A 12422-nucleotide genomic window follows, 5' to 3' on the forward strand; every position below is an offset into this window, starting at 1 on the left:
CAGGACGGGAGAGCTGCGGTGCTCGCGCCTGCGCAGGAAGGGCAGTGCCGAGAGGACGGGACAGCGCGCCTGCGGGGAGGTCCGACTGTGGGCAGTGCGCCTGCGCAGATGAAAGCTGGGCGGGGGCGGGGGGCTGAGTATGGCCACTGCGCCTGCGTAGGAGGCGGAGACGCCGGAAGCGGCTGAGCGAGCTGAGGAGGGCCGGGGGCTTAGGTTTGGCAACGGGGCCGTGGTTTGGGCTCCGGCCGGAGACACCCCGCGCCTCTGAGCCCAGCCCCCCCCCGGAGCCCCGCCATGAGCTGCCGGCAGCCGCTGCCGAGCGAGCGGGGAGCGCGACAGAGGTGAGCGCGGGGGCGGCCGGCCTCGGGGGGAGGGTCCCCCTGGGCAGCGCGGGGGGGGGTCCAAGGTGGGGAGGGTCCCCCTGGGCAGCGCGGGGGGGGGTCCAAGGTGGGGAGGGTCCCCCTGGGCAGCGCGGGGGGGGCGGGTCCCCCTGGGCAGCGCGGGGGGGGCAGGACCGCATGGGGGAGGGGAGAGCTGATAATATTGCGGCAGTGGGGAGGGGGCACATTGCTTTTGGCCCCTGCCCCTTCACTTGGCCTTGGTCCCCCATTTACACTGCCCCTAAGCCCTGCTGGGAACTGCCTCACCCTTACGCTGCCCCCACCCCACCCCACCCCCGGGCATGTCTGTATTGCAGTCAGATGCCTGCAGTTGACTCAGGCTTGAGGGCTCAGATGAAGGAGCTGTTTAATTGCTGTGTAGGTGCTGGGCTCAACCTGCATCCTGAGCTCTGGGACCCTCCCGCCTCACTTGGTCCAGCCTGAGCCTCATGGGAGATGTCTACACAGCAATTAAACAGCCCTTTAGTCCCAGGAGTCTGAATCGGCTAACACAGGCCAGCCGCAGGTGTCTGATTGCAATGTAGACATACCCTAGGTGGGCAGCATAAGGGTGGAGGAGTTCACAGCAGGGCCTGGGGGCAGTGTACTCTTACACAGTCTCTCTCTGACAGCTAGTGAATGTCTAGTGATCAGCTCAACATGGCTGAAACAGCTCTTAATCATTCCCCCTTCTCCAAGCCCTTTCTACTATGTCTTTGCTTGCTTGCTCACTGTGCACAACAAAACCATCCTGCCGATAACCTGGTTGTTATCCCCACCCCGATCTCTCTCTCTAGGTCCTCAAATCCAGACTATGTCTAAATCTTACAGATTCCTTCCACGTAACATCTCTAGAATACAGTCTTTTATATCCATCTAAACAGCTAAAAATCTTGTCCAGGCTCTCGGCACTTCTCGCATCTCAATTACTGCAACATCCTTTCCTCTGGCCTTGACAAATTCAATCTTCCCCGTTCTTGTATCCTTTCAGAATGGTGCTGCAAAGGTCACTTTCCTAGCCCATCACCTTCATCATGTCTTTCCTCTCTTATCCCTCCACTGGCTCCCTCTTCTTGATTATATCAAAAAAGCTACTTGTCTTTACTTTCCAAGGCCCTTCACTACACAGTCCCACTTTACCTATACTCAGTGTAATAATGTTGACTCCCACCTCTGATGGCTCACAATGCCAGCCTGTATCACCCATGTGTTAGCACCTTTCTCCCCTGCTGCCTCTCATATTTGAGGGGAGTTCCCCATAAATATCCATGAAGCAACCTCATTATCCTTCTCCAGATCCCTCCTCAAAACTTTCCTTTGTCACAGTGCTACAGAAAACTTGACAAGGGCTAGGCTGCTGGTGTGCTGAGACCTCATCATATCGTTCTGATCAGTCTTTTCCCATGGCTTCCTTTTACACCCCTGTTAGTTCATCTGTATCTATCTCTTGTCTTACACTTGGAACATAAGCTGTTTGGGGCAGGGACTATTTCTGTACTATTTGCACAGCATGTAGCTCAGTGGCTTTCTGCTCCATGACTGGGGGCTCTTAGGTGCCACAATAATACAAATAAAGCTGCACTATTATTTTGTGATTTGGTACTGACCAAATAACAACTTGGCTTTTGTATAGATTCTGTCCTTATAAACAAATTCCAATATAAGTGCTTTGTTTAAGCCCATCATGTGGTGTGTATTGTTTTCTAGAAGCTAGAATAGCTTTGTCTAGATTTTGTACAACACCCAGCATGTTGGGGCTCTGATTCTGACTACCTGCTGGGTACTATCATCAATGTATAAATGATGGGAAAGAGTTATGTGCCACTAATATTAAGGTTTTGCCAATTTATAAAGAGATGGCAGCATCTTAAAATGTTAAATACCTCTTGGTTGCTGTTATGTTTTGTTTTCATAATATCATGAAGCAACAATGATGTCATAAGAGGATGGCAAAACCATCCCAAACAGTGAGAGACTAACAGGACTGGCCTTTAATGTTATGTTTTTCAAAGCCTCAGTTGGGATGCTTTCATTCAGTGTTTAAAGAAATGTTGACCAGGAACCTTATTTAACTCCAAATGCTGTCAGAGTTGAGAGAATAAAGCAAGTCGTCATGGGTGTCTAACTGCAGGATCTGTATAAGCAAGATGAATTTAATTGGGTAGCTACTGAAAACTTAGTCACCCCCATCCTTTCCCCTGTTGCTTTCCTTGTCGTCGGATGTCATTCAGAAACACCAGGCTCATTTTTAGAAATGTCTGAGTATTAGATAAGTGTCTTATATGCATGGCTAAGACTTTAAAAGCAGTCTAAAGAATTTAAATGTATTTTTCTCTCATTTTAATGGAAGATGAGTCCAAATCCCCTGGACTGCCTTGAAAACGTCCAGCAGGTTACATAGAGAGGGAGATGTATTTCCCAGTGCTCTGTGGTGAGCAGTTGAAGAAAAATATGAAAAGTCATAAGCAGTTGTTGTTGTTTTCTTGAGGAATCCAATAAGTACTTTTATAGTATATGGCTTTTGCTGTTTGTTCAGTCACAGATTCATGGGGTTGACTACAAAATAAGGTAGTCAATAAAATAAATTGTGAATGGGCTGCTGACTTTTTTTTACTTTTTTCCCCTATAAATTTCTTTAGGAAGAGGAGACGGAATGGCAATGAAGAAGATGGCCACATCCCACAGACAAAGCGTAGTACCAGAAATGCAGTCCTTCAGGACTCTTGGGATACTGAGGTGAAATGTTTTCCAATTAGATTACACATTTCACTTAATTTTATAAGCTGGAATAATTACTGCAGTGTGTATAATCACATTTATAGAAAACAGCTAAGTAAAACTTGGTAGTTTTTTTCATTACATATTTTGTATATAAAATTCTGAGGCTTGGCACAAAATTGCGCTTCAAGTATTGGATTCTGTTAACACAATTTGGAAATCAGCATGTTTTCCATTGAGGTTGGTTATTTTTCATTTAAATGGTTTTGTGTGTGTGTATTGTTTTATAACTACTAATTTACTTTATTGGATGCTGTGCAAAAATATATTTTCAAAGTAAGCTAAGTACTTTACAGCTAGAAAAGAGTTTACAGTCTGAAATTAGATGTAACATAATCGGGAAGATGACAAATCGAAGGCTTCAGTAACAAGTAACGTGTGGTTGCTTTGTCTGGCTGTACACATTACTTACGAATTCCGTTGTTTTTTTTAATACTAATTAGTAACAAATGATTTGAAAAGTGATCGAACTAATGAGCACTGTTCCCTATGCTAGTGGTTCTATTGTCCTGGTAAGCGTTACGCAGTGTTCTTAATAAGCAATAGCGCTCATTTAATGTTTGCAAAGTACTTGATTGATGCCAAGTATTTCAGTTTTTTGAGAGAGTTTTGTGGTTAACATGGGACTTGAACTTTAGCTTGCTGGATTCTCCTCCTACCTCTGCCATGTGTTTTCTGTGTGACATTGGGTAACCTCTTAACCTTTCTGTTCCTCAGTTTCCCCCATCAGTAGAACATTGTTTATAGTTGCCTAACTCACAGGGGTAGTGTGAATATTGAGGTCCCAATGCCCACTGAAATCAGTGGAAAGGCTTCCATTGATTTCAGTGGGCATTGGATTGCATCTTAAATTAGTTGTTTTCATAGCACTTTGAGATCCGCACAAGGAAGGTATATGCATCCGATGAAGTGAGCTGTAGCTCACGAAAGCTTGTGCTCAAATACATTTGTTAGTCTCTAAGGTGCCAAAAGTCCTCCTTTTCTTTTTACTGAGAAATTAGTGTGCCTATTTCTGAATTGCAGTAACTTTCTCCTGTAAATGGACTGGGAAAGGTGTGCAAAGGAAGGAGACTCCTTCATGTTTGGGATGGTAATAAGATGATTTTCTAAATGTGTTCAATGTTGTGTGTGGGGGAGGTTGTGTGTAGACCACTTATTGTTAAGCCTGGCTGTTTGTCATGGCAAAAAAAAAATGGTTTGGTACGCATTTCAATAAGTATAAGCTGTATTTTGGTCATACAAAAAGTTGTGTGCTACGTTATTTTAAGCAAAATGTTCTTTATTTTATTGTCATAGTTCTAAACTATATAATTTTAAACTGATGAGTCTTGCTCCTTAAAGGAGTGGCTGGTGTGGCAGACCATGACTTTGTTAAACTTTTTCCACACAATCAAGCTGTTCATCATAGAAGCCATGGGCTTTCTTGATTATTCTTTCTCTGGAAGTAAGACTTTCTGGGATTAGGTTGCCCTTTGGTATAACAGCAGTACACAAAACATCTGCTTTCCATTTGACATCGAATCACTTACCCAACAGAAACATTTCTGCAGGGGTGTCAAGCTGCTATGAACGAACCAAACATTGTGGAGGGAGGAGAAAGAATGTAATGTGTAGCAAGGGTTTGAATTAGGAACAATTAAATTTAAAAATATCGGGGGCAGGGAATAATTGAGTGGCTGAAGCACCTTTGCTTGTCGTATGAACACGTAACATTAGACTGGGCAAAACAGTAAAAACATAGATGGGAATAATTTTGTAGTAGGCATGAAGAGAGAGAGAGTAGACGATGCAATAAAGGTTTGCTGTCGCTATCTGCTATGATTCTAAGAATTGTCCGCAAACAGACAGCGTAGACATGAGCTTTGAGTGGATTCTCTACCTGCCATTCCAGCAGTGAAATCAAACTGTTGAATCTAATATTGAAGTTGCTATTTCACACATACACCTGCGTTGCAAGTCTTTGCAGCTTTGGCAGTAGAGTTAAAAATACCTCTGCCCATATGAACTAAACTTCACAATTTCTGCTTCTGATGCATGCAGTTTATGCAAGAGCCTGATTTTCAGGCTTTTCTGTCTTTCTCCTAGTCTCACCAAGATTTTTAGATCACTGAATCAAGCATGCCATGAAATTAGATTAATACTATTCCAGTATCTCTCTAAGAACTTCCCATGCCAAGTTGTGAAATTGAATCTTGTACTTATGGTGCATGAACATACTTCTAATTTATATCACTTTGAGGGTGCTGACCATATGTAACATCTCTGCTTTGTAACTGACAAATCACCATGAAAACAAGGCGACCTCTGCTTGACGGAATTTCAGAACAGTTCCAGGCTACTGAATTTGGGGCAGAGGGGAGTTGTAACTCTAAACTTCGTAAGAATGGAAGGGAGTGCTTTTCCTCTGAGTGCATGCACTCAAAGTATTTAAGTGAAATGGTAAGTAAGTAATTCTGACTTCTTCTCCCCTGCCTTCAGTTTGAAGACATATCTAACTTCTGTCTTCCGATCATCATACAGAGCTTGATTTACTTAAAGGGATGTTTTCAATTTGAAAATCTATTTGACTATACCGACTAATATTAGACTATCAAAGATTAGTAAAACTAAAAAGTAAGTTTGGCAAGATTTTCCCCCCCCCCCCCCCCATTTGTTTATTTGGGTCACTTGACAGCAATTTAGATACTGTTTTAAAAATCAAGGTGGTGGTTCCTGTGTATCAGTGGCTTTCAACATTTTTTCATTTGCAGACCCCTACAAATTGTCAAATGGAGGTGTGGACCCCTTTGGAAATCCTAGACATAGTCTGCTGACCCCCAAGGGTATGCGGACCACAGGTTGAAAACCACTGTTGTAGCTGAAGAGAAATCACTTGATTTTGTTAGTGGCCGTTCAAACAGGGTATTGATTTTTCTGACTTTAAGTAGCCCTCATGTTTGGCCAGTAGATTTGTCTTCAGTTGTCTAGGTGAGCTAGATCCAGTCCAAAGGATCTTTGCTGTTCCATCCTGTTGGACTATCCTTTCACATAGACAATGCTGTTGACTCCAGCTACACAAAATCCTCCATCAGAAGAAGTTGGAAGAGTCTCTTCAATCTGTAAGCGCAGCTGATTGGCAAATTTAAGTAGTGATGTAGGGTTCTTCCATTTTCCTAGAACTGAGCATGCTACTTGCACAACACTCCTAGACTCTGCTAACTCAGAGGATGAGCTGAAGTTTCTGTAGTACAGTTCAGTCTGCAAATGCACCTTAGAAAATAGCTGTATTAGGGCATATTGCAAATGTTAAACCTTGGCTATTGCACTGGCACTCTGAATGCTTTGACATCGTGTTTTCTGTCCTGCTCAGGATTGTGGTTTTGCATTTGCTAAAAGTTAGCTCTGTATCCTTAGTCTTGCTTAAAAATATCCGTTTATAAACTAGAAATGTCGGTCCTGCCTTCAGATGCACATGCGTGTATTTTTACCTCTTATATAGTCTGTTATAGCATATATGGATTTGCACAGTGCTGTAGCTGATCTTATAAGTTGCCTGGTGTCAAGTGGCCAATTCAGTGGTTTATAGGGGTGTTGGATGGAACCCTTAATGAGGAACAGAATCATCAATGAGGAGCAATAAGAACTTTTTTCTCCTGAGGAAGAATGGGGATCTTCATTATTTTGGCTGACTTATGCTTTTCCTTCCTGAATAATCTTTTTCTTCGTTAACCCCATTTCCTAATGGTCCTCCTGTCATTGGTTAGTCAGGCTGAGGACAGGACACCCTGGATTTCAGAAATATTGCTTCAACGACTGAGTGGGTTACTGTTGTGACATTATTTATTTTGATACTTGCTCTGAGAATCTGAACATGGTTCTGCCAAGCACTGCAGCTAGGCTAGCTCCCACAAATGTTACTGTGGTATCTGCAGCTATTAATTCTGATCCCAAAATGATTTACTTAGTCCTACTTCCAAACTTGTCTCAGAAGACTGAGACTGATGGTCTAAATCAGACCCTCCCCCACCCCCGACAATTTTTCCTAAAATACTTAAGGAAAAACAAATAAGTATGCACATATACCTGTCCAAATCATTGTAATTTATTTATGTTGGGTTTTGGTTTTTTTTGCAGAGTCATAAAAATAATGTACAGTTGTCTGTCTCTACTGCATTGGCTCTCAGCCTTTCCAGACTACTGTACCTCTTTCAGAAGTCTGATTTGTCTTGTATATTCCCAAGTTTCACCTCACTTAAACTACTTGCTTACAGGTTTCAGAGTAGCAGCCGTGTTAGTCTGTATTTCCAAAAAGAAAAGGAGTACTTGTGGCACCTTAGAGACTAACATATTTATTTGAGTATAAGCTTTCGTGAGCTACAGCTCACTTCATCGGATGCATCCGATGGGCAGAGGGGAGTTGTAACTCTAAACTTGGTAAGAATGGAGGGGAAGGGAGTGCTTTTCCTCTGAGTACATGCACTCAAAGTATTTAAGTGAAATGGTAAGTAAGTAATTCTGACTTCTTCTCCCCTGCCTTCAGTTTGAAGACATATCTAACTTCTGTCTTCCAATCATCATACAGAGCTTGATTTTACTTAAAGGGATGTTTTCAAATTGAAAACATATTTGACTATACCTACTAGTATTAGAATATCAAAGATTAGTAAAACTGAAAAGTAAGTTTAGCAGGATATTCCCCGCCCCCCGATGCATCCGATGAAGTGAGCTGTAGCTCACGAAAGCTTATGCTCAAATAAATTTGTTAGTCTCTAAGGAGCCACAAGTACTCCTTTTCTACTTGCTTACAAAATCAGATGTAAAATACAAGTGTCACAGCACACTATTGCTGAAAAATTGCTTGCTTTCTCATTTTTACCATAGAATTATAAAATAAATAAATTGAAATATAAATATTATACTTTCATTTCAGTATAGTTTATAGAGCAGTATAAACAAGTCATGGTCTGTATGAAATTTTAGTTTGTACTGACTAGAGTGCTTTTTATGTAGCCTCTTGTAAAACTAGGCAAATATGTAGATGTACCTCCTGGATGACCTCTGCATACCCCCAGGGGTACACATACCCCGGGTTGAGAACCACTGCTTTACTGGACTTAAATCAAAGAGAAACAAATAAAAAAGAAAGAGAAGAACATGTAAAGCACCTTATTTCTTTTGTATTTTTTAGACTAGCTAGCTAGTAAGTCTGTTTCTGTAACAAATAGAACAAATATCATTTTTCGTAACAGACTTATTCAGCCCTGGGGGACAAATTAAGCCCTGGATGGGGAGATGGGTAGGGAGGTAGCAGGAGCCTGGGGGGTTGGATGGGGTTGGACTGGGGGAGGCAGCGGGAGATGGGGTGTGATCCTGGGAACCCGGGCCAGAGGACGCAGGGGGCGGGTGTGCCCAGGGCCAGCACCTTCCACCACACAGCTGGGGGACGGAGCGCGCGGCTGAAACCTGGGGCCGAGAATGCAGCGTGGGCAAGGGGCAATGGGGGCATCTGGAACCTGGGGCTGGAGTTGATGGTGGGGGGGTGGAAGAGGTGTGAGCCTAGGGCCGGAGCCTTCCACCCCCTGGCTGAAGATCAAGCCCCACCGTCCCCGGGAAGGTGAGGAACTCACACCAGCTGCTTGCTCCTCTGACATTTGTGGCCCCGGGTGAGGGCCACGCTCCTCACCACCCAGGAGACTGTGGCCACACAAAAAGCTCCTTGTGGCCACGGTGTCCACATTTTGAGAAACGCTGGTCTAAATGGCTATATGCTTCAGTTTCTGTGATTCAGGCATTGCTTGGTTCTCCTTTACAGAACAGCAAAGAAAGCCAAAACACTTAACTGATCATTTGTGTTTGACTTCTTTTTTATAATTGTTGCTAAACTGAAGCATTACAACTACTTGGTATATGTATTGATATATAAAATGGGATAGATATAACAGAGGAATTTTGAAGATGTTTGTAACCCTTCCCCAGATACTTCTCTTTGATCTTGCATTTGATAGCCATCTGTTGTTGTGTAGATAATTATCATGATTTCAGCAGTGATCTTATAAGGGACATTATTTGCTTCATTATGGTCCTATATATAAAGGAATTGTTGATTTACAACAACCTGATCACAAGGTAGGTCTTTAATATGATTTGGGCAGTAAAGAGCTTCACATTCTAGTGACTTTTGTATCTGATTTTTAAAAAAAGAAAAGAGAAAAAAATGGAGAATGATATGATGACTGGAGAGACCTGTCAACAGCCTTAGAAGTAGGAAACACATCCCAGGACACAAGTTCTGCTGTATTTTCACCTAACAGTTAAAATTAGAATGCTTTTAGATACTGGAAACCGTCTTTAGTAAGTACTAGTGGCCCTAAAAATTGTATTCTGTTATGACTTGAAATTTAAATATTGATTATTACCAAGTACTGATCATAGTTTTTACCTTGATTTTCAGAAGGTGCCTGTAACGAAAAACTGTAAGGAAAGCAGACTAAAAGAAAACAAAGTGTCCTGTGCGGTGGGTTTCTCTCAAAGGCTGCCATAACTTGCTGAGTGTAAAAGTGCACAGTTTATTTTTTATGCGTTAAGTAGTTTATGAAAAATAAGGTGATTTAGCAAATGTGGATTAGTCGCCACTACATGCCCTTCTTGTGTAATCTCTGCCTTTGTATAATACCTGTAGAAAAAATAGCCAGTCACTTATACAGCATTGACTGATCATTGCATTCTTAACAGAGTATGTTTGAAATCTTTCTCTTTAGCTGACCTGGTTAATTCCAACACTCAGTGCTCTTGCATTAATTTCAAATGCCCATAATTCAGACTCAACAATTCTGTCAGCCTCAGCTGTGTTTTCTTGCTTTTCTGTTACAGTTGGGCTCAAAAACAAAGTGGAATTCATTGCTGTTCTGGTGGAAGCAATATAACCTATTGTATAAATCAATGTTATGCACTCTGCCTTTATAGTTTGGTGTCATAGTCCATGTCAAACACTTACTTACTTAGTGAACCTGATGAGCCTGGATAATTCTGGCTGATGATGTAAGCTGCAGTCTGAGATTTGTGAGCAAGCATTGCTCCAGATCTTGGAGTAAACCCCACAGTGTGTGCTGTTCTTCAGTAGTAGACTCTCTCAAGGTTATGCAATGTGGCTTTACCTCCTTGAGTACAAACACACACTAGATGTATCTTATTGGGCTTGACTCTGATCATTGAAATTGCTGCTGACCGTTCTAAAGAAACGGTATTCCACCAAAAAAAACCTTGATTTATACAGTACAAACATTAGTTGTATGATGGTACTTCATAAAAAAAATCTGAAGTGGCCTTGTAATTAAACTAAGGGTTGGGGACAATATGGACTTGTTACAGGAATATGTATATATTTGCCAACATTTCTTTTCCTTTTCATCAAAGTAATGTACGCCAAGATCAAAGGACATTTTCAGGTGGAAAAACTCTTTAAAATGTAAATTTTTTTTTTGAATTTACTAACAATGCCTTTCGATTAAAGAATGTTTAAAGTCTATTTATAATGCTCACTTGTTAAATTTAATTCAGAGTGGATGATAAATTAGATATTTTCACTTTCTGATTCTTAAGCACTTAGCACAATGCTGCAATATTGTGAACAATGCATGAGAATAACAAAACAGGAAACTGTGTTTAACTGCAACTAAAGCAAATCCATGAAAATATTAGCTATCCTTAAACTTGTTTAGCCTAAACCACTTGATGTCTCTTGAAACGCAGAAAATACACTTTGTGTGTGGAATACTGACAACACTTTATTGGTGTCATGACCATTAAAAGCGTTTATACATTTTAATCTGGTTTAAAGAAAAACACTGTCATCTTATGCAAGCTAAATCATGAGTTCTGTCTTACTTTCTGCATGTGAAAGTGATTTAGTGGGCTTGCTGCTTAGTAGCCTTGAGGCTAACATAGATATGTGGGTAACTTCCTCACTGCAATACTGCACTGTAAAGTGCATTATGTTGCAGAAAACTAAGAACCAGGACTGAAATCTAACTTGCAAATACATAGTGGAAATGTGCTACAAGTATACTGAATACCCTGTTGCATTTTTTTTCCCCAAGTCTCACGTCACTTTGGGTGTTTCACTTCATATGTGCTTCGTGTGATATGCATAGCTGTTCTGAACTTGTTTCAAACCAAATTTTGACACCTGGGAAAAGGGGGAATTTTATGCAACTTTTCACCTAGCTCTAGAGAAGTATGAAATTTACTAAAATCCTGTTCATTCTTTTCTAGTTCTTAAAAGACCAAAATTTTTATTAAAATTCACTTGAAGTCTGACCACCTGATTACAAAGAACTGTTAACCTGTGGTTTTCTAATAAGTTGGGTCAAATAGCCCTAGTGGTTAGTGGACACAATTGCACATCACCTGGGCTTCCTGAAATTTCTCATTGGTCTGACAGTCACTAAAGCAACTGAATGTGCCTTCTTGGCATTCAGTGGATTTACTTCCTGAAATGTCCATTGGACTACACGTGAACCATGAAACTGTGAGAGGGAGATATTGAGAATTCTTTCTTAATCAAGCTGTATAAATATGCATAGGAGAAAAATGTAAATATTACCTTCCTGTTAACCTTTTCTTTGTTTCATAGTCCTCCAGCAGTGATAGCAGCAGCAGTTGCAGTAGCAGTAGCATCAACAGCCCTGACAGAGGAAGTGGTCCAGAAACCAGCTTAAACCAGATAATTGCAGCATCCAGTCCCATCACCCCCCCATCCTTCCATGAGCAGTCTGCACTAAGTCAAGGTCCTTATTTCCACATCAACCAGATCCTGAAGGAGGCACACTTTCACAGCTTACAGAACCGTGGCCGCCCTCCTACATGATGAACCAGCAGTTCCTTGCCTTCTGTGAAGGGACAGCACTGTGTAGATTTGATATTTCAACTTAAAGTTTGTTAAAATGAAATTGCACAAAACGCCTGTTGCCTTTTCAGTCTATATTTGAAATAACAGGTTAACAGGAAATTGTTTACTTGTGGTTTGCTGCACTATTGCAATGCAAAAGGGGCTTTGAAGCAATTTTTATAGGATTATTTTTTGGGGTTGGTATCAAATACATGTACGATGAGTCTGAGGAACCCACATCGGTATTATAGGCGTGCATAATGAGTCCAATTCAGATTGACTGCCTAATCTATTTGTTAGCAGCTGTTGCTTTATGTAAAGTCCTTTCAAACGTTCATCTTCAGTTTTATAAATCTTTTTTAATTTCAATAAACTAGTGAACAAGTTTCCATGGTCAA

At 41.5% G+C, this 12422-nt stretch overlaps 1 protein-coding gene across 3 annotated transcripts; it reads left to right on the forward strand.

The window, feature by feature from the left end:
* The first annotated feature begins 42 nt into the window (after window positions 1–42).
* Window positions 43–12410, forward strand: FAM104A (family with sequence similarity 104 member A). Of its 3 annotated transcripts, none has more exons than XM_038371092.2 (4): window positions 43–341; window positions 3020–3116; window positions 9589–9651; window positions 11770–12410. In XM_038371092.2, exons 1-4 carry the CDS (start codon window positions 295–297, stop codon window positions 12001–12003), a joined length of 441 nt encoding a protein of 146 aa, XP_038227020.1. In that variant the 5' UTR covers window positions 43–294; the 3' UTR covers window positions 12004–12410. The 3 variants fall into 3 exon arrangements, with proteins under 3 accessions (XP_038227020.1, XP_038227021.1, XP_038227022.1); XM_038371093.2 differs by having other exon boundaries at window positions 83–341; window positions 9592–9651; XM_038371094.2 differs by lacking the exon at window positions 9589–9651 and having other exon boundaries at window positions 86–341.
* The last annotated feature ends 12 nt before the right edge of the window (window positions 12411–12422 follow it).

Source organism: Dermochelys coriacea, chromosome 14 (assembly GCF_009764565.3).
Source record: "Dermochelys coriacea isolate rDerCor1 chromosome 14, rDerCor1.pri.v4, whole genome shotgun sequence".
In the NCBI taxonomy this organism is placed as follows: domain Eukaryota; kingdom Metazoa; phylum Chordata; order Testudines; family Dermochelyidae; genus Dermochelys; species Dermochelys coriacea.